General features: G+C 40.6%; 3 protein-coding genes across 5 annotated transcripts in view; 1 reads left to right on the top strand and 2 right to left on the bottom strand.

The window, feature by feature from the left end:
• Positions 1 to 16,273, bottom strand: tnnt3a (troponin T type 3a (skeletal, fast); the record flags this gene model as incomplete). The annotated part of the gene is made up of 14 exons (XM_080437259.1): positions 1 to 322; positions 3,078 to 3,118; positions 3,758 to 3,848; positions 4,084 to 4,196; positions 4,779 to 4,889; positions 5,019 to 5,096; positions 5,392 to 5,508; positions 6,040 to 6,079; positions 6,213 to 6,231; positions 7,264 to 7,281; positions 8,613 to 8,846; positions 10,317 to 10,354; positions 15,470 to 15,550; positions 16,218 to 16,273. 14 exons carry the CDS (start codon positions 16,271 to 16,273, stop codon positions 286 to 288), a joined length of 1,074 nt encoding a protein of 357 aa, XP_080293385.1. The 3' UTR covers positions 1 to 285.
• prr33 (proline rich 33) lies at positions 15,521 to 23,603 on the top strand. 2 transcript variants are annotated; one of them, XM_080438416.1, is made up of 4 exons: positions 15,523 to 15,756; positions 16,241 to 16,293; positions 17,759 to 17,882; positions 20,221 to 23,603. In XM_080438416.1, the coding sequence occupies exon 4, from the start codon at positions 20,237 to 20,239 to the stop codon at positions 23,249 to 23,251; it is 3,015 nt and encodes a 1,004-aa protein (XP_080294542.1). In that variant the 5' UTR covers positions 15,523 to 15,756; positions 16,241 to 16,293; positions 17,759 to 17,882; positions 20,221 to 20,236; the 3' UTR covers positions 23,252 to 23,603. The 2 variants fall into 2 exon arrangements, with proteins under 2 accessions (XP_080294541.1, XP_080294542.1); XM_080438415.1 differs by lacking the exon at positions 17,759 to 17,882 and having other exon boundaries at positions 15,521 to 15,756; positions 16,241 to 16,294; positions 20,223 to 23,603.
• The window catches only part of lsp1a (lymphocyte specific protein 1 a), a 63,047-nt gene continuing 54,209 nt past the window's right edge, over positions 18,617 to 27,454 (bottom strand). For both annotated transcript variants that reach the window (XM_080438420.1, XM_080438421.1), the window contains 3 exons: positions 26,573 to 26,659; positions 26,266 to 26,368; positions 18,617 to 19,758 (listed from right to left, as the gene is read on the bottom strand). In XM_080438420.1, the coding sequence (XP_080294546.1) occupies positions 19,736 to 19,758; positions 26,266 to 26,368; positions 26,573 to 26,659 (213 nt within the window). In that variant the 3' untranslated portion in view covers positions 18,617 to 19,735. The remainder of the gene's footprint in view (positions 19,759 to 26,265; positions 26,369 to 26,572; positions 26,660 to 27,454) is intronic.

The raw sequence follows: 27,454 nt of genomic DNA, 5'->3' as shown, positions 1-27,454 counted from the left end.
TTGAAGTGTCACACTTTGTTTATTTACAAAAATATTTGAGAACCAACAACAGCCCAAGGCGAAGCGGGGGAAGGGCGGAAATTCCTACAACAGCATGCTTAATGGCTCCTTAGGGGATGTAACACAAACAATGAGTGATACAAAAGGCTCGGCTCAGTGGTACTAATGTCTGATCCAACACCTTTGCCATAAAGCGTGCGTTGCATCTTTTTAGGCGTCGTGTGTCCGGGGTAACAGTTACGATGGTAATGTGGGGCTTCCAAGCAGTTACGACGGGACCGGCGTTTACTTCCTGCGGCGGGTGGCAGCTCCCTTCTTGGAGCTACAATGCGTTAAAAAAGAGGAGAAAAGAAGAAGAAACGGGTGAGATCTGTTGCAGACAGACTTCATCGTTGTATTATTTATGAATGAATATCTGAAGAGATCGTTGTCAGAGTTGTTGTCGCCACAGTTTAGAATATGTCAACCAATCAAATCACACAAAACCACTCAAAAAAAGAGATTATGGAGGCAGATGAACTTCTGCGTTCGACATGCATCACTTACCTGACTTACCTTTTAAGATGGAAACAGAGTAACCATGAAGGGATAAGAGGAGACCATTTATTCCATGAATCATATCGCCCATTATGAACCCTGCATGGTTCAGAGTTCAGAGCCTTCTAGTGTTAGCTGGTATTTGGCCTGAAATGGATCTAATACCAGTCTAATATTAGCCCTTCTCCTTCCTGCAGTCCACAGGTGTAAAGAAGGGGACGGTGTAGGCCTACTAGCACTATGCTATTGATGCTGGGCCAAATAATGGTTTCATATTCAATAATAATATTTTTCATGATTATAACAATATACATGAGTCTGTATAAGCAATTCCCAGTGGAATGCATAGTCAAATTGTTCATTATCAACATTAATTTGAAAGATTCATGTAATATTTGCTCAGATAGTGGAGAAAACCCAATTCTTCTTTTGTGACACGTCATCATGACACACAAACAACAGAGATATTAGGAAAAAGCGACATATAGAGAGCAAAGAAACACATGACAGGGTGTGATATTGATACAGCAATGACTGCATTGCAAATTAAGATCAAGCTCTTTTCATGTGTTTACTTTGCTCATGAACAGATGACACACAACACAATACAACATACATTATGTAGACTAGGTCTCGTTCACATCACCGATCACGATTGTGATGCGAAAAGGACAGGACCGAGGACAGTTGAAGTACTGTACCTCTTTGTTGTCATCCAGATATTCCAAAGTCTCATCCATCTTGAGTCAGACTATATAGGCCTATAAATCCCTTCTGGTGGTGGTGTTAGTGTATGTATGGGAAAGTTATAGTCTATATGGTCTAAAGTGGATGTTATGGCTTTGACGCTGTGAGTAAACCCTTTGCTATGTGGACTACAGTGGGCCTACAGTACATGACGGTGGTTCATTACAAATGCTGTTTGTGTGCTTTGTTGGGTCTTAAATTACACTTTTGACTCATTCCTCCAGATTGCTTGAGTGTGCAGCCTGTCAGAATGAGTCAACACCTATAGGGGAGTGTTATGTCATTTCATGCCATAAAACGGACATGAAACTGATATAAACTGACATGAACTGTCCTGAGTGACTTTGACAGTTATGTCCTGGCTGGTTGCCTGGTTATGGATGTGGGATATACTGTAATGATCATTAGACATGTAGTAGTTAAAGGTGCTTTAACTAACTGCAAGGTAATGACATTAAATACAACTGCATTTCCATGCTGCTATCTGTGTGGGCGAATGGGGGGGGGGTGATACAAGGACTGGGCAATATATCAATATCATATCCATATATTGATATTGATGATTTTCTTATCATAATATGAAATAAGTGTTGTCTTTTCATGATTTTAATCACTCAAAACCTTATTTATACTTTCAAACAATACTGAAAACAGCTGATCTCCAAGCTGCTTGTAGATGCTCCATTTCCAGTATTTTTGAGAATATTTGAAAGATTAAACAAATAAAATCACAATCACAACACATCACAATACGATATAGTCGTCACAATATCAACATCGAGGTATAGGCCTACAGCATTTGATGAAAAAAATATTGTGATATTTGATATTGTCCATATTGTCCAGCCCTAGTATGATAGATACCTGACAGCTTTAGAGGCTATACAATACTTACTGCTTCGCCATCTCATCGATGCGTTTCCTCGTTGTGATGACCTGGAAACAACACAGCAGCGTTTTTAAACACAGCGCCAAGCTGAAGCTTTACCTTGTTGCAGGAGCCCGGCTCTCCTTTCTGGGGGTGGAAGCAGCTCCTTGTGCTAGCGGTGGCTATTAGCTAAAAAGGCATCATGGGAAACCAAGTGTGGACATAATATACAGTAATATAGAGATTTCCTGAATTAGGTCCTGTCAAATGTCTTCTAAATCCTAACAGTTTTCTGAAACACTTATGTTGCTTTAATATCAGTGGTTCTCAAATCCTTTCATGTCAGGGACCTCCAACAATATATGTATTTGCCCGTCGACCCCCATCTGAAAATGTTTTGTTCCAGGGACCCCCAGAAGCAAAGATTTAAGTTAAAAATGTTTGCTTTAAAATATATATATATTCAAAGATTTGCACAAATGTTCATGATTTCTCAAAAGTAGCAGATCTACAAGCTCATAGCGTGGCACTCGGTGCCGCGCTATGAGCTTGTATATCTGCTATTTTTGAATGGCCAAAAGTATAAAATAATGGTTCAAGTCGTTGCGTTCCCGGTTTTAATGGGTGAAAACCTACTGAAATTTGGTGGACTGCCTGCCCAATGTTGAGGTCATTCTATATTGTCTTAGTTATGTGGCCAAACTTGATTTCCCAGAGTGCCAGTGGAAAGGGTGCAAGAACAGTTTAGATGCAGCAGAGCTTTGCTCCTTCCTGGGTCTTCTGTGTTTTTTTTTTTGCTCCATTCTTGGTCATGCTACGGGGCGGCAGAGCATCATGCACTGCAGCGAGAGAGAGAGAGAGAGAGCGAGACGTTCCGGACGGAGCTGTGCTGTTTTGAACCACATTTGCTCCATCTTTTACTTACTATTTACTGAGCTCCTCCACTCTCTTACGCAGGGTTGTCACCTGAAGGACATTGTAAAAGCATTATGTCTATGTTCATATCTATACGTTCATCTATACGGGTGAATGTGAATGTTATTTAAAAAAAATGTGTAATGGTTTGTTTTCCATTTAAACCCGAGCATCCGTATTCTGGGGAAAACATTTGCGGAAAATAGTCGATTGACAAGCTCACAACACGTCAAGCTGTGAAGCGTTGTGAGCTTGTCGATCGGCTATTTTCAGCGAAAGCTTTCCCCCACGATAAGAGAAAAAAGACTCAGAAAGAAAGAAAGAAAGAAACAAAGAAAGAAAGAAATGTATAGTCTATCAATCTCTGGTGGAACGTTTAGCATTTAGATCTGGGTGGAGGTCCTCCATTGTCCCATCCTGTCACTATGGCAACCCATTACCATCCTCATCATCGCCACCTGCTGGTCAAAGTCCACTTGGAAAAAAACCTCAGGAAACACCTCAAACTTCTATGAATAGGAGGATGGTTTTACAGAGCCATGCAGCCATATTGGCTCGGCTCATGAAATTGAAAAAAAAAACACAGTAAGATTATACAAAGGGCACAGAATGTGATCATGGATATCATATAACATATATATATAATACTATGTTTTATCTTCTGTGCAGCACCTTGGATGGAACACCCACCTCATACTTCTGCCTCTTCTGCCTCTCCATGTGGTCGAACTTCTCAGATTCCAGGGTGACCATCCAGTCATGCAGCTCCTTGATCTTCTCCCTGGAGGAGGAAATGCCATCATGTAAGTTAAAAATGTCTCAATGCAAATATATGCTTAAAGTAACTAGAATATCGGGTAAACTTCAAACCTATAGCATCCGTCTAAACAGCGTGCTATCTAAATAACATTATTAGCATTTGAACTCATGCTAAAAAACTAATATAAATAACATAACCATAATGTGAACCAGCAGTAATTATTGGTATAAGTGACCAATATTCACACCACACTTACTTCAGCTTATCCTCATTGAGATGGTCAATGTTGACCGCCTTGCGTCTGGCTGCCAAGATCTTCTTCTTCTTCTCTCTCTCAGTCTCTTTCTTTCCACCTCTCTTCTGGTCGGCCTGTGGAAAGAGGGGTGATTATGTTAAAGCAACGTTCTATTGCATGGAACGCCTCTACACTTTAGAGTCTTTACGGCAGGGGTATAGGCAACCTTTCACACTGACATAAGTGTGAGAGAGAGTTTTATTTTATTTTAAAATGTAAATATTCAAATACAGTTTAGTCAGTTAAATTAAGTCCCCCTCACATCTATATACAGATTACATCCTGCACGTAATTCTACATTCTTTCTAACTCCTAACTCTGGGGGAGGGAGTTTGGGAGATAGGTGGGGTTGTTGCTCTAATGATCATTATATCCTGATGTGAAAGAAAATATTTCACACAATTTTTTTTTTATGTGGTGTCATAATTAAACTTAAAGGGATAATTCAAATGACTTCTTTTCCCTATCGATTACACACCCTGTGGAGACTTGAATTTGTGGAGATTTTCTTTGTTTTTGTCGCATTCCTAAGACAATAATTTGATGACCGGCGGCGGCTCCGGTAGGAGCCTCGGAGTGTCAACATGTCTCCAGCATGTCTCCAGCATGTCTCCAGCATGTCTCCAGCATGGCTGCACAGATAGATAGATACTGACCCTCTGGAGATGGCTGCTGGCACTGCCCATGCTGGTCAGGGCGGACTTCTTCTTGGCATCCTCATTAGCCTTCTTCTGGGAATCAGCCTCCTCCCTCGCGCGCCTCTCGTCCTGTATTCAGGAAGCACAACAGGAACATAACTTGGTCAGCACAACATCAGTCTGAAGAACAAGTACACCTCCTGTATTCTGTACACTCCTGTATTCAAGAAGCACACAGCCGCACAGAACGATACGAACCTCACGTCTGGCCTGGCGCTCCTTGTCCTTCTCGGAGCGGATTCTCTGCTGCTCGGCTCTCTCTGCCCTACGCTTCTCCTGCAGACAGACAGAGAAAAGTGTTGCAGAATAGTTTGTTAACCACTTAAACCCTAGTATCCGTAATCTTTTTATCTGCGAAAACATTCGCAGAAAATAGTCAACCAACCATAAACAAATCTGAATTCTTTAATTGTTTTTCTATAAACTAACGCCCTACTTGATCATACTACAGCGTCACACAAAAGCCTCAAAAGTAGCAGATGTACAAGCTCGAAAGAGCTTCTTTTTCTATTTTTTGAATTTGACTCCTTTAATCCACACTCCCAGAGTGACACAACAAACTGAAACTCACGATTCTGTCCTTGAGAGCGATCAGCTCCTCCTCCTCCTTCTTCCTGCACTCAAAGTGAGCATCGATCAGGCCCTGCAGCTCCTGCAGGTCCTTTCCCATGCGCTTCTTCTGGATGTCCTGTAGGGCCACAGACCAGAGGCAGAGGAGCATTTTAACCACAAAGACACACACACACCATCACCACCATCACCAAGGCCCGGGAGATCCCAGACAATCCAGTTGCAAAACACAGGTTTCACTAATATTCACCTTATTCCTGGCCATGCCCACCGTTTCCGCTCTAACATAGGGGAGTAGGGGGGGGGTGCGGAGCCTCATATCAAAGTGGTTTTGTGTTTACCACTGTTGCCATATCTGTTTATTATAAGCGACTTTGGTCTCTTGTTCTTCTAAAGATTTGTGTTGTTAAAATGTTTAAAACATATTCAATTCATATTTAACTTTTTTTTTACAATATTGTTTTGAAAATAGCAGATCTACAAAGTCTTGCAAAATCTGGCAACACTGCGTATTACCATCATTATGCCTACAGTAGCCTACTAGGGAGGACGTGAACAGATATTGAATAGCACACAGAGAAAAACTGTCCTGGCACTGCCCTGGAGAAGGGCCAAGAATAAGGTGAATAGCCCTCTGAGGTCTACTCACATCAAAGTTCACTGCGTCACCTTCGGGAAGCTTAGGGGCCCTATGGGAAATGAAATATATCGATGTTTCACCATGAATACATTGACGAAAGCAGCGGTAATGGAAAATGACATCAGATTGAAATGTGTGGGGGAAATCATTTCAATTCGTGGTTACATGAGAAGGTAACTTACTTGAACTTGGGCTTCTCGTCTGTTCATTAAGAAATGAAGAAGGGGAACAAGTACACGTTACTGGGTTAGAGATGCACACTCGATTGTTTGAAGAAAATCACTTAATTTCTAGGCAAATATGTCTCAGGCATGATGTGAATTAAAATCCAGATTTCTGTTACTACTATAAGTTAAACACGAGATGTTAAAATTAGATAATACAAATTGTTGCCTGGCTTTCAATTGAAAGTTTAGGGTCAGAAAAATAATCAAACATGATCAAAACTTCACAGTTAAACACAAACAAATATGACATTTAGAAAAACATCTTGCTGACACAGTAAATTAAAACTGTGGTGTCTTGGCCGCTATTGTAACTGGGGGCAGTATTTGGAGCATGTCATTATAGGTGCACATTTTCAAAGATTTTCCAAACTTTTCCCAAAAATACTAGATCTAAGATCTAAAAGCTCACAATGCGCTTCATCATCGCGGCAATTTTTTTGAAATAATTTAGAAAAGGTTTGAAAATGTTTGTGTGTTGAAAGTGGTTAAAACGTAAAACAAAAAAATGGGTAAAAAAAAAAGAAGAAAAAATGTATCATGTTTTTGGCTTGACCCCAAAGCCTGCTTCACAGGCAAGGTAACATATTTCTATTTTTGGAAAATGTTTTGGTGACACCATGCCATGCAAAAGTTTTATAGTTAAGCAATAAGTCATGAGAGGGAGAGCTTTCTTGTGGTTATTGGCGCGGCAGCGCTACTACGGCATAGGCGCGAGACGCAGGAATTGTTAGCATTATTCTTTCACCCTTCTTCTCCGCTTTTGTCAAACTAACTTCCATTGGAAACTACTAAATAAATAAATAAATGTATTGATATCCTATTGTGGTAATTTGACCTCAAAGTGTAGCCAAATAACAGACAGTATATAATCTTGGACAGACATTTTGTGCCCAGCAGAGCAGATATTCTCTCCTCACCACAGTACAGACCAGAAACAACAGACACAACAGAGTCTGTCCAAACCAGAATGAACACACCAAATTCATCAAAGTTTCAATCAACATACCTTCCTCTTCAATGGCCTCTGCATGCAGCAAGCATCGAAAATAAGAGCAGAATGAACAGCATTAGCATGGCAGCGAGAGCTGCATGTTCGCTATGGTTTCTTCTCTAGCGCACACTATGGCTTTAGTGCTAGTCCCTCTTCAGTGTTTGATCAATGATACTTTGATGAAATAAGGATTGTAAAGTAATAATAGAGAAAATGTAATTATTAAATAGTAATGAGTAGATAATAGGATATTTAAATTTTGAGACTGTAATATACTTAAAATATTCAATGGCTCATCAAAGTATCATTCTTCTATTATGGAACAGTTATGCCCATTGAGAAGAAACAAACAAAAGATCACATTCCAAAAGCTTAATTTCTTTGCTAACAAAATGATCCTTGGAGCATAGCAGTTTTCATGTCTCCTTTAAGGAGACATGAAATGATAACATTAGCAAGCCTTTGATACGCTGACATATCATCATTAACACTGAATGACTAACATCAGATATCAAAAGTGAGAAATTAAATGTGCATCCAACGAGTGCCTTTAGCATCACTTTTGTTAGCATCTTTAATTTTGGCCCAATAAAATGGAAGCCCAATCACAATTTTCTTTAGTTACAGTGTGTGACAGCTGCACACAAACTTTAACAGCAAATGAGTTACTTATTTTTGTATTTTTGGCAAATGTTGGCAGACATGCATTTTGAGTTCAGTTCTGAAATGCTAGAAATTGCATTAAACAACTGCATTTGCTACTCAAAATGTCAGATTGGGAACTCGATATATACATTCATCACGATTTGTGTCTCTTAAGTCACAAACTTAAGAGACACAAACTTTCAGGTTAGCAGTGCATCTGAAGATAGAAAAAAAAAAAGACGTGCAAAACTAAAGTGAGGCAAATTGGCGCTTTGTTGTTTTTGTTGTCGAGAGAGAAACACTATCGTCAGCCATCTTTAATCTGGCCAGCAGTGAAGGGAAGGTACAGCTTAGTTGTAGATGTGGGTACAGAAGAGTGGAGGTGTGGTTGGTTAACCCATTAAAACCAGGAAAGCATCTGTGTCTGTGTTTTAGATTGTTGGCTATTCAAAAATAGCAGATATACAAGCTCACACTCGCTTGTACATCTGCTATTTTGGAACACATTTGAAACATCTTGAAAGTGATTCTACTGATTTAGAAGGCATTTGTAGAATCGGCCTCAGGTAAGACCCACCTGAGGCCGATTCTACAAATGGCTCCTAGCAGATGTGGTCGCGAACTTGTATATCTGCTATTTCTGAATAGCCAACGTTTAAATGGTGCTGCTGCTGCTGGAGGGTGATGAGATGAGAGAATACCCCCATCATGCCACATACCTTCTTCTGCCTCTGGCTCTGGCGCTGCCACTACCACTGGGGCGGGCGCTGGCGCAGGCTCTGGCTCAGGCTCAGGCTCAGGCTCAGCCTCTGGCTCAGGCTCAGGCTCTGGGGCTGCCTCAGGCTCAGGCTCTGGGGCCGCCTCAGGGGCCACCTCAACTTCCTCTACTACCTCCTCCACGGCTGCACCGCGACATGCAGCGAGTAACCAGGGAGAGGAAGGGCGATGAAAGGGTTAATGGAAGCATGGGGATAAAGAAGATGAAGTGAAGAAGAAGAGGTGGGAGAGGATAGTGGGGGAGGAAGGAAGGGGTGGTAAGTTGGAAGAACTGATAAGGAAGAAGAGATGAGGTGGTGTTTTTTAAGAAGAGATGAGGTGGTGTTTTTTTTGTTGCTAAGAGAGCAAGTTGTTTCACAGAAATGGCCACCAGGCGGCGCTAAAGCGAATGAGAGAGCAAGCAGGTTAAAAAGGGAGGAAAAGGTCAAATGAGTGATGGACATTTATGATGGACTGTTTTGACTGAAATGGCTATGCTGAGGGTTGGTATGACAATGAGGAAAACTCCAGATTTGTCTTTAAAGATGGCAGGACTGCTACATCAACTGGCCATACGCAGTGGCACATCAACACATAAAGGAAATAGAGAGACATACAGTAGGCCTATAGTCTGTAGTTTTTTCTTCTTTCCTTAATTCTTATTTTCTTGAGTTAGTGTTGACCGGCATGCCACAAAGACGACTACGTATCTAACAATCACGATGAAGGATAATGACCGAAAAAATTAGTTATTATAGACGACATGAGCGTTATCATCTGAAGTTTGCATGTTGTTTCTTACCATCGAACTCTTCATTTTGGTCAGAAAGAGAAAGGAGCAAAACAGCAATGATCAAAAGATCTCATCTGTACCCAATTTTGATGCAGAATAATACTGCAAAAATGTGGGTGCAGCTGGCATCCATGCTAAGCATTCATAATACAGTCCTCCTCAACTGATTCACTGAGTTCACATTTCTGTAAGTATTTCTGTAAGTAGTATAATTGTGAATTGACTAAAGTATCGTAGGATAGCTTTAGTGCAATTCCTTCTCATATAAAAGTTCAGCTAAGGAGACCTGTGCAGTTGCAGTGCCACAGATAAGCAGGACCGTGTTGCCAACAGACCAGCGCATCTTAATTTATGCCTGACCAGCTGTCACTTGTGATGTTTTTGCCTCAGGCGGCAAAATGCCACCGTGCTGTTGTCAATGTCGGTGCCTGCATCCATGCAAATAGAGTGTGAAGGCTGTCTCACATCCAGCGTGTATTGGATATGTGCTGCAGCAACAGTGCAGTATTTGGCACGTCTTGAATCTCAGGGGAGTCAAGCCAAACCTGGAACAATTATTTATCCAGTGCCACTTAATTCTATACGGGGGATCGGGAAATCAGTTAAGGCAACATTTTGGTTAACATTTTGATGTCACAACTCTTTTTTTTGTTTTGTTTTTGGTACATTGAGAATGTATCTGCACTACCTCTTTGAAGGTCAGTAATAATATCAAATAATGTACTTACCCCCACTGTAAGACAAAAAGAAAGAAAGAAAGAAAGAAAGAGATATTTAGAAAACAGTCAAAACTACTCGCCAATAATGAATTGTGAAAGGACACATTTCAGCATTCTTTTTGGATTAAAAATACATGTATATATTATATACTTACACATCTTCTGCGTCAGACATGATGACAACGATTTAAACCTGCACACAAGAGAGGGCAAAAGAGAGGAGACACTTTAAGTCACACTATTTATAGCACAGGATTAAGTTGCAAACATCTAAAATGCCCCCCACACTCCCCAAGTGCCCCCTTAACCCCACCCGGTGGTCTAAACCATTTTTTAAAGTACATATATTTAAGTTCAGAGAGTTTTAATTTGAAGTGTTGCTGTCATCGGCAATGATGATGCTCACGCATTAAAGAGATGAAAGAAACATCTGACTTTATAATTAGAATTAGATTCAAGTATTCGACAGAAATTTGAACCCTGAACCCGAATCCGCTTGTCAGCTGTTAAGTGAGAAGACGACCAAACATAGTTTTGTGCCAAAGGCCTCTCTCTCTCTCTCTGCCACCAGGGCGTGAGATTCATTTAGCTGTACATAAAAAAGCAGGGGTCATTGGAAAGGTCGTGCTCCCAACCCACCCCATGTTTCCATTTGTTAATGAAGGGTGTTAAAGAGGTTTAGCTTTGAGGACATGGCGTTCTCTAGTATAGGTTCTTTAACAGCATTTACCTGCTTTCTTCTATAGCAGGTCCCCGGTTGCATTACATTTTAGATGTTTTATTTATTTTTTAATTTGGATGTCTTTGAAAATGAATGGTATAGTGTTTAAAATCATTCGAATTTAAAAATGTAATTGCTATTGAAATGTTCATCACCAGAATGTATATTTATAAAGGGTGAGAGGCTTGCATGGGTAACCCATTAGCCTCATTAGTGTGAGAGCCTGACGAAGACTTCTCACATCAGAACTATTTCCAAACATGACAGCTGCAGATGTCTCCAGGACGGGGCCCAGGATCCAGTTTCAATAGATGCACAGATGATGCAGATCAGGTTCTTTCTCTTGGAATAGTTTCCATAATTCCAAGTGTCCTGGCTGTCCTTATCTGGGCATCTCTCTCTCACTTGGGCCTTTCAATCATGTTCTTTTTCAGACCCCCATGATGGTATGATGATACTAATATGATACTATTGACTTCCTTTCAAGGTAAAAAAAAACCAAATGTAAACAAAACAATGAAAAGCAGTAATTTAAAGAATTATTTAGAAAATAAAAGTTTTTTTTTCTTTTTGAAATCGTGCTCCTTTAAATTGTTTTTCAAAATCTTTCAAATATCAGTCAAATGTCCTCATTGTATCATGTGGCTATGAATGGTGGCTGTGAATAAGAGGCTACAGTGTGTTGACTGTATATCAGATGCTGAGCCTATGTGTATATTTGTTTATCCCAACGGCATGCCAACCATGCCACACCCATCCTCAGGTTAATTTAATAACCATACAGCCAATTATCAATTAACCAATTAACCAGGAAACAAATTGAAAGGAAAACGCAATATCCAAATGCATGCTGTAGCACTACTACTGTTCTTAGCTGTCACATAATTAAATTAAACAACATCTTGTCTCCGCTGCATAGCTGTAAACCTCACTTATCTGTAAATCCCACACTTATGACACACAGCGGGGTGATTGAAATCTGATGCCACGTCCAATTTATCAAAGTACAAAACAAGATCACTTTCATCTTTTTTGACAGCAATGTCAAAGGTGTCATAACCAGCACAAAACCGCACACACACACACACACACACACACACACACACACACACACACACACACACACACACACACACACACACACACACACGCTCATATTCAACCAAAAGTCCTTATCAATGAGCACGATTTGACTGCAACAAGGCTGTTCCTTTCGATAATTCAACAACCGTGTTCCCATGCTGGGTCCATCATACCCCTTCACCTTAAAACAATAGTGGAGCAGCTTCTGCTTTTAAGCAGAATGATCCAAGGCCGTGGCAATGTTTTTTTTACACACGTGGAATTCAGCTGCTGGGCCGGGCAGGGGCTCTTAACATTGTACTTGAGCTTAGTTGTTTTGCCTTAGCCATTCTCTCTCACTCATTCATTCTCAGTCGCACTCTCTCTCAATTACTCTTACCTCAGAAAAAGGGTGAAAAGACGTGAGCTCCCTGATGGCCGAGACTGAGGTCTGAGGACTGTTGGGTTCTGTAAACTTACCGCTCTGATTATGTCCTATCTGTTATACTGAAACCCAATCCAGCCAGGCTCCCTATTGGCCAAGGAGCTGCTGGGAGGCGTGGCCTGTAGGGGGGGACGTCTAGCGTCTTAGCCCTTGGCAGCTCAATAAGGAGATGGATAGACCCTGTGGTATGGTCGGAGGCTCAAGTTGGGAGCCTTTGCTATTTTTGCCACTGCATTAGGCCAGCAAAATTTTCCCAAGGGTCTTAGAGCTGCGAGACACAAACATCAGGGAAGCCATCATAGAAGGTGTAGGAGATTCATAAACATAATGTATGGTGACGGTCATAGGAGGACAGAAACCTGAGTTGTTATCTTTGCAACGTCATAGAGGTGTAGGAGATGCAGAAACATAATGTATGCCACGGTCAAAGCAGGACAGGAACCTGAGTTGTATCTTTGCCCCAAATGTTTGTGTACTGATGAGTCATCTTGTGTTTTCACAGGAGTCATCGTTTAAACTGTTTGTGTCTGCCTGTCTGTCTGTCTGTCTGTGTGTCTGTCTGTGTGTGTGTGTGTGTGTGTCTGTGTGTCTGTGTGTGTGTGTGTGAGAGTGTGCGTGTGCATGTGCGTGTTTACACAGTATGCAACATTGGTCTGAGCAGTTTTAAATTACGGTGCATGTTTTTAATATAATTGGTCAAAAAGATAGAAAAGCTTGCACTCTATAAATAAACTCAAGGCTTACTAAAGGGCTGAAGACAGGTGTGAGAGGCCAGCATGAAAGACCATAAACAACAAAACAGGCTCACACACTGACAACTGTGTTGATGATGGTCCGAGGACCGAAACGTCCACTCTCTGTGTCACTTTATTTTCACCATGTGACTTTTTGCACGTTTGTAAATAAAAGACTATGCTTTATGTTTTCATTCAAAGAACTTTTGGGATCAGAACATCTCTTTGCCTCTAATAACCTACGGACTACTTCTCCATTTAGTGAGTGACACCCACAGCCACAACACTAGAGGGAGCAACAACCATGATCTGGCACCACCCAAATTTAGAACAAACATGGTGCAATTCTCATTCTACTGCTCTGCCACCAAAGTGTGGAATGCCTTGACACCAATCCATTAAAGCATTGGTTCTCAAAGTGGGGTCCGGGGACCCCAGGGGTCCTTGAGGGAGTTCCAGGGGGTCCTCAGCTAAATGGTGGATGGTTAGAAACCAATTCCATTTGTACACTCTCAGAGTTACATTAACATTGATTTCACAATATAAATTGGGGTCCCAGAGATAGAAATGGCATTAAATGGGGGTCCGCAGCCTAATGCATGTCAAACTGGGGGTCCTTGAAATTAGAATGGTTGAGAATCACTGCTAGAGCCGTAAAAAATCTTCTCTTATGGGGGTCCCTGCATGGCACATCTTTTCAAATGGGGGTCTGCGGGCTAAGAAGTGTCAATTTGGGGGTCCTTGACATGAAAAAGTTTGAGAACCACTGCATTAAAGGATGCGTAACACTGGTTTCTTTCCAAATGGGCCTGGAAAAAAACATCATCAGGAGAACCGCAAGGGGAGGTCAATGTAATTTTCCCATCTATTTTGTACAGTGTTGACATGTATTATTGTGTTATTATGATATGTTGAAGAATTGAATACATAGGACCACAATCGAAACAACCAGTGGTGTAAAGTAATTAAGTACATTTACTCAAGTACTCAAGTTTTTTACTTTACTGCAGTATTTCCTATTTTATTTATTTTACTTCTACTCCACTACATCTCAGAGGCAAATATTATACTTGTACGCCACTACAATTATTTGACAACTTTAGTTACTAGTTACTTTGTAGATTTTCATTATTATTACAAAACATACATTACCCACTTCGGCCCTATACACTTCGGCCATTTGAAAATAGACGATCTACAAGCTCACAATGCATCACAATGCGACGCATTGTGAGCTTGTAGATCTGCTATTTATACATTTTATACATTTGAAAACTTGGGAAATGGGACCCTCTGCATAATGAGTACTTTCCACTTTTGGTACTTTAGGTACATTTTGATACCAATAATTTTGTACTTTTACTCGAGTACATTTTGAATTCCTGACTTTTAGGCCACTTGTAACAGAGTATTTCTACATTGTAGTATTGATACTTTTACTTAAAATAAAACATTTGAGTACTTTTTCCACCACTGGAAACAAGTCCCCAGGACTTATTCTTTTAGCCTTATAATGTCTTCTCTGCCACGCGCTGTTTACATTTCTGACTAGTAAAGTATTCAATCAATCAAAAAACCTCTGTGCTACTAGACTAGAGGCTCTTCTGTGTTACCAATGTCTCTCTCTTCTTGCTTCTTGCAGTGGTATTCTAAGTCTGCTCCGGCGTTACTAATTTACATGGGACAGTTTCCAGAGAGAGGGGGTTGGGTGGGACCAATTTATCCACAGGCTCTGTTCATACGTTCTGCAGCTGCGGTGAACCAACGCTTGGGGTCCTCCTGACCAGTGGTGGAAAGCAACTAAGTACATGTACTCAAGTACTGTGAGGTATTTTTTTTTACTTTAGTGGTGTATTTCCAATTTTCAGTACTTTTACTTCTACTCCACTACATCTCAGAGGCAAATATCTTTTGCCTACACTACAGTACAATTATTTGAAAACTTTAGTTACTACAGTAGTTACTTTGCAGATATGAATTATTATACTATAAAACATACATTAACCACTTTAGCCCTATTTTATTCATAGGCTATTTGAAAATAGCCGATCTACAAGCTCACAACGAGCTTGTAGATCTGCTATTTTCAAACATTTTAGTACTTTTACTTTTGGTACTTTTAAGCATATTTTGATATGAATACTTTTGTACTTTTACTCAAGTAACATTTTGAACACAGGCCTTTTACACAAACAGCGTATTTCTACATTGTGGTATTGCTACTTTTACTTGAGTAAAAATATCGGAGTACTTCTTCCACGACTGCTCCTGACAGTCTCAAAGAATCTTGAACGGGCTCATACTTGTCTCCAGGGGGCGCCAGCGAGACACAGGCCACCCACCCACCCCAGGGTGAGCTGATGATATCTGAGGGTGTCATGGTGGTGGTGGCCACCCCCTGCCTCGAACCGAGGGGTCGCTGTGCTGCTGTCACACGACGGGAGCAATTCTGAGCAAAGGGCTCAGACTTTATTTTTGGACCTTGCCATGGAGACCGTTCCTTCCATTTGCAGGAAGGGGGTACAGTATAGTTGGAGCTCAACATGAGCCTCCCGCTCTGACACACTCCGGGCTGGGACTAGCAGGCAAGCAGCCGGCCAGCCGACCCCCCCACAAAGCAGCAAATCACACAGGTAAACACAGCACAAATTCACTGTTTTGTCTTTATGTATATTAGCCGTGTGAGGTCGTGTGTTTATGCGATTGGCAGGGAAGCGACAGGTGTGGAACGGCAGAGCCCCGCATGCAGCCCGCCCCATTGAACCTCTATAGCTATTTGTCATGTCTTTGGAAAGCTATATAGGAGAGATTCAGTGCAACATAAAACCATCACTTTATGAGCTTTACATTCCACGTTACGTTCTGTTGCCGTTGATTAAAAAAACACGTTTGAATAAAACTGCACATAAATTATGACTTGATTAAGAATCCATTGTGTTTGGTTTGCTTATTATTAGATATTATTTTACAATAATGAAAAGAAATTAGAGCAAAAAATACCAGAGACAATGAAAAGAAATTAGAGCAAAAAATACCACAGACAAGACTTGATATTTATATTTTTATTTGATTTTAAGTGTTTTATTTTCAATACGTTTTCTCTCCTGCCGCCTCAAGGGGACCCTCCCTCTCCGGAGTGTTTTGTACCATCCTGCAATAAGCTTTACCTGGTAAGTCCTGTGATATTGAATGGAAGGTCATCAGGGAGGGATGTTGTCTTTCTTACAGCATCCACGGCATGTGAATGTTTTTTTTTTTTGTGTGGAGGATTCCATTTGCTCAAAGGTGTGACACCCGAGGCCATTGTTGCCCTGAGTCATCTTATTACCGGGGCTATTATTACCCTTTCCTCTTTTGAACTTGCACATCTTGGAGGTGCTCCAAATACCTAACCTACCACCGCGGCCTTAAATGGAGGAGCTCTTCTCATGTGTCACAGGCTGCGAGTTCACTTCAGCCTTCAGTCTTCTTACTATGTGGAAGTGAAGGGCCCTTTAAAACACGACCCTACGCTGGCCTATATTTCTGTGACACAGATATTAAACTCAGAACATGGACCTCAGAAAAAATATTGCGCTATATATCATATTACTGCTAATATTATACTATTATGGCTAATATTATACTATTATGGTTCTTCTATTATGGTTTATCCTTATCCTTATCCTTCCTGTGATACAGCAGATTATTTTAAAAGAATGATGTGATACCACAAGGCAGTGGTGGAAAGTAACTAGTACTTTTACTTAAGTACTCTACTTTTTGAGGTATTTGTACTTTACTTGAGTGATTCCAACTTCCAATGCTTTTACTTCTACTCCACTACATCTCGGATCCAAATATTGTACTTTTACTCCAATGCATTTATTTGAAAACTTTAGTTACTAGTTACTTTGTAGATTTTGATTATTATTACATAACATACATTAATCACTTCAGCCCTATTTACATTTCGGCCATTTGAAAACAGCAGATCTACAAGCTCACAATGCGTTGTGAGCTTGTAGATCGGCTATTTTCAAAAGATTAGTATACATTTGAAAACTTGAAATGGGACATTCTGCATAATGAGTACTTTTACTTTTGGTACTTTTAAGTACATTTTGATGCCAATACTTTTGTACTTTTACTCAAGTACATTTTGAATTCCAGACTTTTACTTCGTAATTTCTACATTGCAGTATTGATACTTTTACTCAAGTGAAAAATATAAGTACTTCTTCCACCACTGCCACAAGGTCACATGTTCTGTCCATTCTAGATCAGGTCTTCAGCAGTCAGGGAGGCCTGGCTATAGATCTTGTCACGCTATGATTTAAACTGTAATGCCCGATTTATACGTTGTCGTACATCGGAGTCGCAATGCCAGAAATAGCCGATCTGCAAGCTCACGACGCGTCACATCCGTGACGCGTCGTGAGCTTGCAGATCGTCTATTTCCAGCAAGCAACCCTGTTGTACGGACAAAGTGTAAATCAGGCTTAACCCTGAAACTTGACCCGCCGGGTGGTCCAGTTACCAACTGATACCAGTAAAACAGCTGCAAAGCTCTAAAAATGTAATATTTGTTATCCAAGGAGTATTTATGACGTACTGTACATCGTAGGGCAATTGATTTATTGTTGCGTGAAAAAGTGTTGCAGCTTGTAATGAAGCGGCCTCAATAAAAACCAAGCAAAGTGATTGGCTGGCTGGCTGGCAAGCCTTATCTCCAGGCTATCAGCCTATAATTAGGGCCAAGGAACCCAGGGTCAGCTAGGTCACTGTGTGTGTGTGTGTGTGTGTGTGTGCGCACGTATATATTTCCGCTTTGTTTGCAGTTTTGTTTGTTGTAATACGTGCGTGCCAATTTTCAGTTAAAGGGCAGGAGCACTTTGGTAGAGGTTTGGGTTGTGTAGTTACCTTTGCCATGATGTAACTGGGGTGGGCAAGAAATCAAACATAATTGCTCCATTGATTAGAAATTGATCATTCAAAATATGCTCCTCATTGACTTAAATGTACGCCGGTGAAACAGCTCTCAAAGTCACTCTTTTAGCATGTAAACGAACGCAAACAGCTGATTCAGACAATATAGAACATCAAATGTGTATGTATATATATATATACATGAAAATGTCAACTTCCATCAGACTGGATCTACGGATCCGGATATTCAAATAGTAAAATCAACAGGAAGATGACATTTTGATTTAAAAGACAAACTATATTGTCTGAATCAGCTTTGTTTGCGTTCGTTTATGTGCTAAAAGAGTGACTTTGAGAGCTGTTTTGCCGTACAATGTAAGTCATTGAGGAGCATATTTTGAATGATCAATTTCTAATCAATGAAGCAATTATTGGTTATTACTTGTCTTTGGAGTTACATCATGGCAAGGTAACTACAAACCTCTACTAAAGTGTTCTTGCCCTTTAAGGAGCAAACACAAACAAATCAACAAAGCACAACATCATAGATGACACAGCAATGCAGAAAGTAGAAAATGCTTTTAATTTATTTAAGAAAGGGGAGTTATAAACACATAAAAGCAGAAATAATAATTGGGTATTTAAGGTATTAGTAGCATAAATATAGCTGGAAGGCACCAGATCACATCACTGAAAACAACAACACTTGATAGTCAAAATACAGTGTGTGTAGATTAAGTTTACATGCTTGTGTATTGATTATGCAGAATAACAGAAATCTAAGTAATATTCTCTACTTAGGCTTTTGTTGCTAATACCCATAATTGTTTTGAAGGTCTGTGTTGCATGAATACAAATAGTAAAAAAAGATAGATCAATTTAACACTCATAACTGCAGTAATGGCAGAATGTATTTGTACAGGCGGGAAAAAAATAGTGGCATTTGCATGATATTTGAACATGGCACTTAAGGTACTTTGTCTCTGTCAGGGTGGAAACCTCATATGTCCAAATCTAGCAGATGTCAAAGATCAGAAGTAGTATCTGCTACCGTATGTCAAAAGTAGCAGATCTACAAGCTCAAAACGCGTCGCTTCGCGCCGCCTTTCCAGCTTGTGGATCTGCTGCTTTTGCCACTTTTGTGTGACGCTGTAGTATGATCAAGTTAATACGTTAATTTACGAAAAATACAAATGGAGATAAAATATGGAGATAAGAGGTTTCTGCCCGACAGCAACGAATGAATCCTCCACGATTGGCAACTGGTAAAAGAATGATTGTTTTGCTTTTTGACACTTTGTAACACACCAGCATGAACAGACATTTCAGTTAATGGTGTAAAAAAAAACACACACAACAACAAAAAACAAACAACAACTTAAAATCCGTGAAAAAAGAAGCACAGTCACAGTCACAGTCATATATATATACACACACACACAGCACAAACCATTTGGAGCAAAATATGTTTGGAAAACTGTTGAAGAAATTGGAAAATGGTTTATTTAAAATGATGTGTGTTTATAGAGAACTAAAAAAAACTTCTTTTTTTAAGCATTGCACTGAAAGTGTCAGAAATAATGATTTAGCCATGTAACATTTCATAAGAGGTGCTTCTGGTACTGTAGACGTCATGATAGGCTAAATGTGGTTTATTTGGGTGGTGGGCCACATCTTCAAACCATCTGACGTGAAGGCAACTCTTCAATAATCGTCTTCGCAAAGGTCTGAAAGGGAAAGAAAAAGAAAAATGTTAAAAGATTTACTGTTATGACCACTTTACTGTTATGATCTGATTCTAACTCAATGGTTCTCAACGTGGCGTCCGCGGACCCCCAGGTGCTCTTGACTGGGTTCCATGGGGTCCCAAAGCAAAATGATTGATATTTAGGAACCAAATTGACCCGTGATGATCTGTAATTGTAGGAGTGACTTTGCAGAGATAAACATTTGATAAAAATGGCGGTCCATATGCATATCAAACTGAGGGCCCTTGAAATGAAAAAGTACCTGTTATCTAATCTAACTAATGGTCAGGTCAATATTCAGCTTTTCTGTTTACTGTGACAGTTATAACGTTTTAGACGGATAGCTTGGGTCAGAAATAACTGAACAACATAAGATATATAATGTAAGATCTTCTAACATCTGGCTTACAGTTTTTTATTTTGCTTTTTTTTCTCTTCCAGGGGGGCTGAAGTGGTCATGGCTGTCAGTTATAGTAGCATCACCCTGCCCAGCCTGCTATACCCTCAGTATCGTCCTCCGCCTCTGCTGCCCAAGCCTGGCAAGGACAATGTCCGGCTTCAGAAACTCCTCAAGAAATCCGCCAAGAAAAAAGCCGCCCCTCAGATAACGCACGTTCCCGCCCCGTTCCGCATAAGTCTCTCCCCTGTAAACGAAGCAAGCCCTGACCTGGAACACAGTGACCACTCCACCCCGCCCAGAACTCCTGAGACGCCATATTATGGAGGGACACATCCTCAGGCCCCACGCTTCACCGTCAGGCCCCTGTATCAACACGTGCAATCACCGTATCCACAACGTGCCGGATTCGCCAGGTTCTCGCCGGTGCCGGTGCCTGCTCCGGCGTCCGCTTTCCCCCAGCATGTAACCCCGCTGTCCTCTCATGTACAGCAATCATACGTGATTGGAGTCCCATCGTTTCCAGGGTCAGCTACAAGCACAACATCTGTGCTTGAGGCGGCACCGAGGCCAGCTGTTAAGGTGACAATAGTAGCCCCGGCTCCTGCCTCACAAATGGCACCTAAAAGCCCACTTCCCCGTCCTTTCATTGCATCAGGCAGTGAGACTTTTCTGAAACCTCTTACGGTGTTAGTGCCACTTGTGAAACCTAAAAGTCCTCGTCCAACGTTTATAGCAACTGAAACTTCAAGATCGCCCAGACCGATGTTTGACGTTCCTCAGATTAGGATATACACTGCAAACACATCATATTACGAGCCATCTGGCACCCCACAGGTGTACGATATGACTGGATTAACCTCTATTGGAAGTACCTTACCTCAAAGTAAGACGCCTACATCGGAAGTAATAAGAGCCATAACTCCGACAGCTGAAGTAAAAATTGTGATCACGACGTCAGACGTCCAAAGAGGTGTGATGCTGACAGGTCAAACTGCTAGCTCAGCCACAGATCCCAGGAATAGAACACCTACATCAGAAGTCAAAAGAGCCTTGACCGTGACATCTGATGTGAAGAGGGCTACAACACCTACGTACGACTACGGTAGAGCAAGAACTCCAGTCGGGCGGCCTAAGACACCTTCCTTTGGGAGCCGAGCTCCAACACCGGTCTTTGAAGTGTCAAGACCCAACCCTCTTTTATTCGCAGTGTCACCAGTGACGGTAGAAAAAGAGCAACCTACAGCATCAACGCCTGTTTACACTCACGCCGGTTTATCAACTTCCCAAAGTGTGAAAAGCACAGAGTCAAAAACAACATTAAATTCTAAAATTACTGTAAATGGTGATATTCATTTAGACATAGCACCAGACACGCCGTCTGCAGTTGAATCAACTCAAGGAAGTATTTCCAAGCCAGAATCGGCTCAACAGCAAGCTCAAGTGACCGATTTCACAAAAGAAAAGACCCCACCCTTGCAGGCTGCTTATCAAAGACCTAAGACTCCAACAAATGCCACACCAAAACCTGCAGTGGTGGTACCAACACCAAAACCTGCAGTGGTGGTACCAACAGGATATCAAAGACCTAAGACTCCAACAAATGTCACACCAAAACCTGCAATGGCGGTACCAACAGGATACAGACCAAGGACGCCATATTATGGAACATTACCCTCTGGGGCATCGCCTGTAGCTTTTCAAAGACCTAAAACGCCAACCTCAAAATCAGCATATCGTGGTTTGACACCAGCTGAATATGTTGCTTTTGGTGGAATCCAAAGTTTTACGCCAGCATTTGGTATATCCAGGGCTAAGACACCAACTCAAGAAGAGGATGAAACCGAGAAAGAACCTGTGAAAGCACATTCTTTGGTTGAGGTATTTACAATCGAAGAAATAGCTGTAGATGATACCCCAGGGGTGATTCCAACCATTGTTGTTTCACAAGCTTCAGATATCCCCAAAACCGCAGGACCAGTAACAAGTCATGTTGCAAAAACACCCGAAAAACAAGCTATGTTACAAGAAATGCCAAGCGTTAAATCTCCCACAGCAGAGAAACCGGACATCAAACCTCCTGAGGAAGAGAGGATTACAACACCAACTCAGCAAGTCCTAAAACCAAAGATGACCACACCTGAAGCAAAGCAACCTGTGCCCGCTCCAGTAAGCAAAAGTGACATCAAAGTGCCTCTGATGGTAAAATCAAAACCTGTAATCAAAGATACAGCCCTGACTGCAGAATCTGTAGCTAAAACAGAGACACAAACTAGTGCCTCTCAACAAAAAGAGTCAGTAAAACCTACGTTTGTAACCAGTGCTAAGGCAGAAGACTCAAAGCCAATAACGCCAACCCTACCAGCTCAGGGTTCAACTCCTGTTAAAGCACTTGCCAAGTCAACAGTCAACAAAGACATAGTCAAAGATGAAAAAGATGCTTCAGCCCCGGCAGCCGTGCCTGCACCAGCAAAGAAGGAAGGGGACGACTCGCCCCTGGCAGCTGCGCCTCTTCTTAAAGCACTTCTAAAGCCAAAGGGAGCTAAATCTAAACTCAGTGGCTGGGGTCGCCTCAAGAAACACATGGTTGTGGAGCAAGAGGAACCCATGTTTCCAGAAGCAGAGCCTCCGAAAGAACCGACTGGGCCTGCCCAATCGGTTCAGAGCAAAGGTCAAAAGGATGAACAGAAGCCAAGTGAGAAATCTGCCGATAAGGATCAGACACTGAGCACAGATGGCGCTAAGGCACCACAGATGTGGGAGGCTGTCCTCTTCGGGATGTTTTCCAGCAAAGAAAAGATCATGCACCAGATTGAATTAACTAAAGATGCAAAGGAGGAGAAACCAGCCGAGAAACCAGACGAGGCAAAAGACACAGAAATCCCGACATTTGCTCATCGTCTGCCCGTGCTCCTTTTCAGTCCGAGGTTCGATGCCAAGAGGCTGAGAGAGGCATCGTCGAGACCACTCACGAAAATGAGCACAGTGTTTGAGATGAGTATGATTGGGCGTAAAAACAAGGAGGAGGAACCTAAGGACTTTAACAAAACAGCAAGAGGGTTCACCGTTTCTTAAACCAGGTCAAATGTGACATTTGTATACGAGCTGAAAATATTGAAAATTGCTTACTCAGTTAAATGTTTTATGTACAGGTGTAGAAATACTATAGTGAAAACACAATGTACAGGTCTGGTGTTTTTGTCTGGTGTAAAGGGATGACATTTGTGGCAGTATCGTAGAGGGAGTTGGGTATTACATTTATATACTTGACAAATGCATTGTGTTGCATTTGGGGTGCTGATTGTATGATTGATTGGTTGTCTGGCTGTCACAAATTTGTTTCTATGGATTACCTTCATAGAAAGATACATTTGTCTTAAAGTCATTTAGGCACCGTATATGAGATTAAAGCGTATGTTTTAAGTAATTTCAGAGCTTCTCTTTTGTCAAGTGTGGAACATTTTTGGTCATAATGATTATAGGTATACTGACAATTATGAATCCAGGCCATTATGCTATGTGTTCTTGATGATCATTGATTTGATACCACAGCTAGCTATGACCTTGCATTGTGACTGGCTGAGAGGCATTCTCATGTGTGCCAATATCCCCTGATATCAGCACTCCGAATGCATCCACTTTATTTACAAAACCTAACCTGCAGTCTAACAAAAGGCCAGCTGTTTGCAAAAAACAATTACCAAAATGTAATTTTCTTCAATAATATATTCAAGGTTCTACTATATAGCACAACATTGGCACTCCTGTGTTGTACTATATGGCACTCAACCTTTGTGATACATAGATTATATTCAGATATACTCGCTGCAACAAAGCTCAAAGTAAAGATTATGTGTTATTCTGTAAGATCAGTACATGCAGTAAATGCTTTATAATTGGCTTGGGGTATGCAGAAATGCTTAAATAAATACTATAGATACTATAGATGTTTTAAACCTAAAATTGAATATATATATACAGTATCTTTCTTCTCTGTTTTGATTTTATTTCAATACATTTAACAACATTTCCCATATTCACGATGGTGCTACTTTTTGATGCAATACATTCAATCCATACTGTAGGTATAGTGACAGGTTTTCTTTTTTTTTAGATTTATTTATGGGCTTTTAATGCTTTTATTGATAGGATAGTAGTTTGACAGGAAATGGGGAGAGAGATGGAGAATGACATGCAGAAAAGGCCGTCGGGACTCTAAACTGCGACGCGCTGGCAGGTTACTTTGTTGCGTCTGGTTGTCTTGAAATGTTTGAGCAGCTTAAGGGTTTTGGCAATGATTTTTTGGGGATAAAAGCTCATGAAGGGGTGTAACAATACATGACATGTCATAGATGAGTAGGTTGTATAGTGGCGCTAGTAGTGAAAGAAGCAAGTGAAGGACATTGGAGTTGTAGGACGGAAAGGAAGTTTCAGATATGTGTCGTTTACTCAAGGGTAAAGTAAGACAGTGGTTCCCACACTCACAGTGTGAGGCGTTGTGAGCTTGTAGTTCGGCTATTTTCACAATATTCATCTGTGGAACCGAGTCAAACTAAATGTAATGACCTGGCTCCCCAGTTCAATTATGATTATTTTGGGAACCCTTGAAGTAAGAGCTACATGTAGCTACGCGGAACGGACTTCAGGCTGTCAAATGATAGGTGTTGATTAATAACGTTCTTGAGGTTGAGCTTTGTACCATGTGAAGCAGCTTATTGCAAACAGGCAGCTGTCCACTAAAGGCAGTGGGGGTCTCAAAGTGTGGTCCAGGTACCCTCATGGTTCCTTTGAAAAAGACCGAAAGGGTCGAAACGTCGTGTCTGCTGTTTGTCACAAATAAAAAACCTTTGGAGCATTCAACAAGTGAGTTGCGAGCCCCGCTTTTTTCCTTGAGGGAGTTCCAAATGAATGGCCCCTTACGGGTGTGTAACTCTGAGAGTTATTATGGGGGTCCTTGAAATAAATAAAAAAACATCGCACTAAGGGACTCAAACGGTTCAAACACTGACAGCGGTCTTGGACATTTTGGTATACTATACTTGTAGCATTTCCAGTGGTGGAAAGTAACTAAGTACATTTACTTAAGTGCTGTACTTAAGTACAATTTTGAGTTACTTTTTACTTTACTAGAGTATTTCCAATTTGCTTTTACTTTTACTCCACTACATCTCAGAGGCAAATATTGTACTTTTACTCCACTACAATTATTTGAAAACTTTTACTTTTACTGTTACTAGTTACTTTGCAGACATAAATGACTATATTATAAAACATACATTAACCACTTTAGCCCTATTTTATACATCGGCTATTTGAAAATAGCCAATCTACAAGCTTGTAGATCGGCTATTTTCAAACATTAGTACTTTTACTTTTGGTGCCTTTTGGTATATTTTGATGCCAATACTTTTGTACTTTTACTCAAGTAACATTTTGAAAACAGGCCTTTTACTTGTAACAGAGTATTTTTATATTGTGGTATTGCTACTGTTTTAGTAAAATATCTGAGTACTTCTTCCACCACTGCTTTTAGCATTTCAGGACTGTTCACTTCTCCTTGTGCTTTAACATTTCTTGCATGTTTTCCAGGTTTTTGTCTTTAAAATGCTTTTGTCTAGTTAAATGCTGCAATAAACGAACTAAGCATATTTTCTATTTTTTATATAAACTAAGACTATAATAGAGGACTGGTAATTTTACTCAAATAATTTTTCAGCGTTGTACAAAACAATGAATTGGAGAAGTCTTTGATCGTTGCCAAATTGATGGAAAATAATAAATCTGGGCATTTAATTTAAATGCCATTCAATGGTAATTCCGAGAAAAAAAAGTCTTAGTCATACTTATGTTAATACAACAACCGGATAGAAATCAGCACTTGCCCATATGAAATGACTTAGTGAGAATTTATTGGAGTGCGCCACTAATAAACATGAACTGTTTTATAATGATTTCTTGTGGATAAGTTGAGCATAAAACCATACGCAATAGAATTAAGTCCCACACATTCAAAAATTCACGTTTTCATACATCTGTCAACAATAAACAGATGTTTAATGAATAACAACAACACATCACACTATACTTACCAGATTTTCCGTTAGGGTATTCCTCTCCATTGTCGTCAGGTTTCTTCTCATATTTTCCGTGACCGGTTACCACAAATTTGTACTTTTTACCAGTGGGTGTACCCTAAAACAGAGATTAAAGACATGTTAAATACTCACCTACTGTGTGTATTACTATGTGTGTGTGTGTGTGTGTGTGTGTGTGTGTGTGTGTGTGTGTGTGTGTGTGTGTGTGTGTGTGTGTGTGTGTGTGTGTGTGTGTGTGTGTGTGTGTGTGTGTGTGTGTGTGTGTGTGTGTGTGTGTGTGTGTGTGTGTGTGGATACTCACACTAGTCTTTTGCCCTGTTCTTCCAGATGTATCTGAAATTATCTCCCACATGTTCTTTTTGTTCATTACATCACCTGGTTTAACATCCTGGAAAAGGAATAACAATCACTGAGTATGTGGAAACTTTGCAAAAAACATGATTTCTGCCGAAGTTTTAATCTACAGTAAACTGTATTGTTTCAATAGTCGTACTGTACAACGACCACAAGGGGGCGATCTCAGATAAGAGGCACAATGCATTGACAATATCAAGATCACTGTCTATATCTGTTGCAACTCCATGAGTTATTTCATATGATATAATCCTATAGATTGAAAAAAAAGGTTTTAGGTAAACTTAAATATGAATAGCTTTTGATGTAATAAAGACAATCTGTACATCCCTTTAGTTTTGACAGCAACATATGTTTTGTTCATACGGCACTTAGGCATGTATATCTCAGCCATAAGCAGCCTACAATTTGTACATTAGAATCTGTGATGAATGTGACCCCGGGGAGGAATAAATAAAGAAGTGCTTTAGAAAGGGTTGACAGAAATACAGCTGACATGCAACGGCCAGAGAATGATAAAAACAACAGGTTTAAATTATGGCCCCTCGACTCAAGTAAAAAAAAAAAGAAAGTCTCGTTTCTTTCTTTCTCTGTGGAGTACCGTTGACGTATGCTTTAGCTGAAAGCAAAATCACTCATGTAAAAGAATAGTGTACTTGTTGTTAATTTAACCACTTGAACCCTATATAGTATCACTGTTCTGGGGGGGAAATTTGCCGAAAATAGCCGATCCACAAGCTCGTCGACGCGTTGTGAGCTTGTAGATCAGCTATTTTCGTCAAAGCTGGTGTATATAGGGGGGGGGGGGAGACCAGACCAAGGACAGAGC

Source organism: Gymnoscopelus braueri, assembly GCF_963280865.1.
Source record: "Gymnoscopelus braueri genome assembly, chromosome: 9".
NCBI lineage: Eukaryota > Metazoa > Chordata > Actinopteri > Myctophiformes > Myctophidae > Gymnoscopelus > Gymnoscopelus braueri.
This window is presented reverse-complemented; position numbering and strand designations above follow the sequence as displayed.

Bases quoted from the DNA above. Each gene is read 5' to 3' on its own strand.
- prr33 (XM_080438415.1), top strand. From the start codon at position 20,237: ATGGCTGTCAGTTATAGTAGCATCACCCTGCCCAGCCTGCTATACCCT.